Source organism: Sipha flava, unplaced genomic scaffold, assembly GCF_003268045.1.
Source record: "Sipha flava isolate LNK unplaced genomic scaffold, YSA_version1 20443_pilon_pilon, whole genome shotgun sequence".
Classification (NCBI taxonomy): domain Eukaryota; kingdom Metazoa; phylum Arthropoda; class Insecta; order Hemiptera; family Aphididae; genus Sipha; species Sipha flava.
The window spans coordinates 1-1206 of NW_020272800.1; the positions used below are offsets into that span (position 1 = coordinate 1).

Below are 1206 nucleotides of genomic sequence, written 5' to 3' on the forward strand. Positions count from 1 at the left end.
ATTGGCTAAAAGCATTAACATTTTTTCATTATAATTTTTTTTTTTTTGTGAAATAGTGAGATCATAGTAAAATGGATTTTAATTTATAATAACACTCACCGTCCAGCTAATAACAAGGTTAGAAGGTTCTGTACCAGCAGCCTCAACGTTTTCTGGATTCTTGTATGGTACATCAGGTTGTGTTGTGCAAACCGCTGAATGTAATGATGGTTGTGATCTACCAATTTTGTTAACGGCAATTACTCGAAATGTAAAATTTGCCCATGGTGTCATTGAAACAATGTACGTTTGATCAGATGCAGGAACGTTATCTGATGCAACTGACCAACTATCAGAAGCAAAGGTGGTATTGTATTCAATAATGTAACGTAAAATAGGTGAACGATTATCTCCTTTTGGTTGCCACTTTACAGCTGTATCTTTTTTATTACAAGTGATCCCTAGTAACTGTGGTGGATTCGGTTTGTCCTAAATAATTTAGAAAATAAATACAATTAAGTAAGCCTTATCAAATTCTTAGTTAAAATATCAGTGAATAGTTAGAAACTTACTTGTACAACAAGCATAGCACTAGCAGTAGCCTGATCTAACTCTGTTCTAGCTAAGCATGTATACATTCCAGAGTCTAATTCATTAGTCTTAGTTATCGTCATGGAATAATCATTAGTTTTGACAAAACGAGGCTCAGTGTCAAAATGAATAGGCTCATCTTTAGCTAACCAGTCAATGTTAAGATGTAAAGAACGATCGGCAGTAGCTGTGCAATGAAATGTTGCCATTGATCCAGCAACTACCTCATAATCTTCTGGTTCAGCTGTGATTTTTGTATGTTCTATACACAAAAATAAATCATTTTAAGTATTATAAAATTAAAATGTATACATGTTTTATTTCCATTACCTTTGACAGTTAGAGTTCCAGATGCATTTGCAGTTCCATATTTATTAGTAACAATACAAGTATAATTTCCAGCATCAGTAAAACCGACTTCACTACAGAATAAATAAAACATTAGGTTCAAAATTCATATATTTCATTAAGCCAGAAAATCATAAGTTTGATATATTTTTTAAATTTTAAGGATTATTTAAAAGCTACATCAATATCCAAGATGTTTTAATCACGTTTCTAGATAAATATATAAATAATAACTTTATGTGTATTATAAATATCAATCATTAATAGAGAATTATATGTATATATATA

The 1206-nt window shown here is 30.5% G+C and overlaps 1 protein-coding gene across 1 annotated transcript; it reads right to left on the reverse strand.

The window, feature by feature from the left end:
* Positions 1-34: 34 nt before the first annotated feature.
* LOC112682460 (neuroglian-like) lies at positions 35-1021 on the reverse strand. The gene is made up of 3 exons (XM_025553062.1): positions 901-1021; positions 552-832; positions 35-468 (listed from the first exon to the last, which is right to left on the reverse strand). The coding sequence occupies exons 1-3, from the start codon at positions 1010-1012 to the stop codon at positions 79-81; spliced, it is 783 nt and encodes a 260-aa protein (XP_025408847.1). The 5' UTR covers positions 1013-1021; the 3' UTR covers positions 35-78.
* Between the last annotated feature and the right edge of the window lie 185 nt (positions 1022-1206).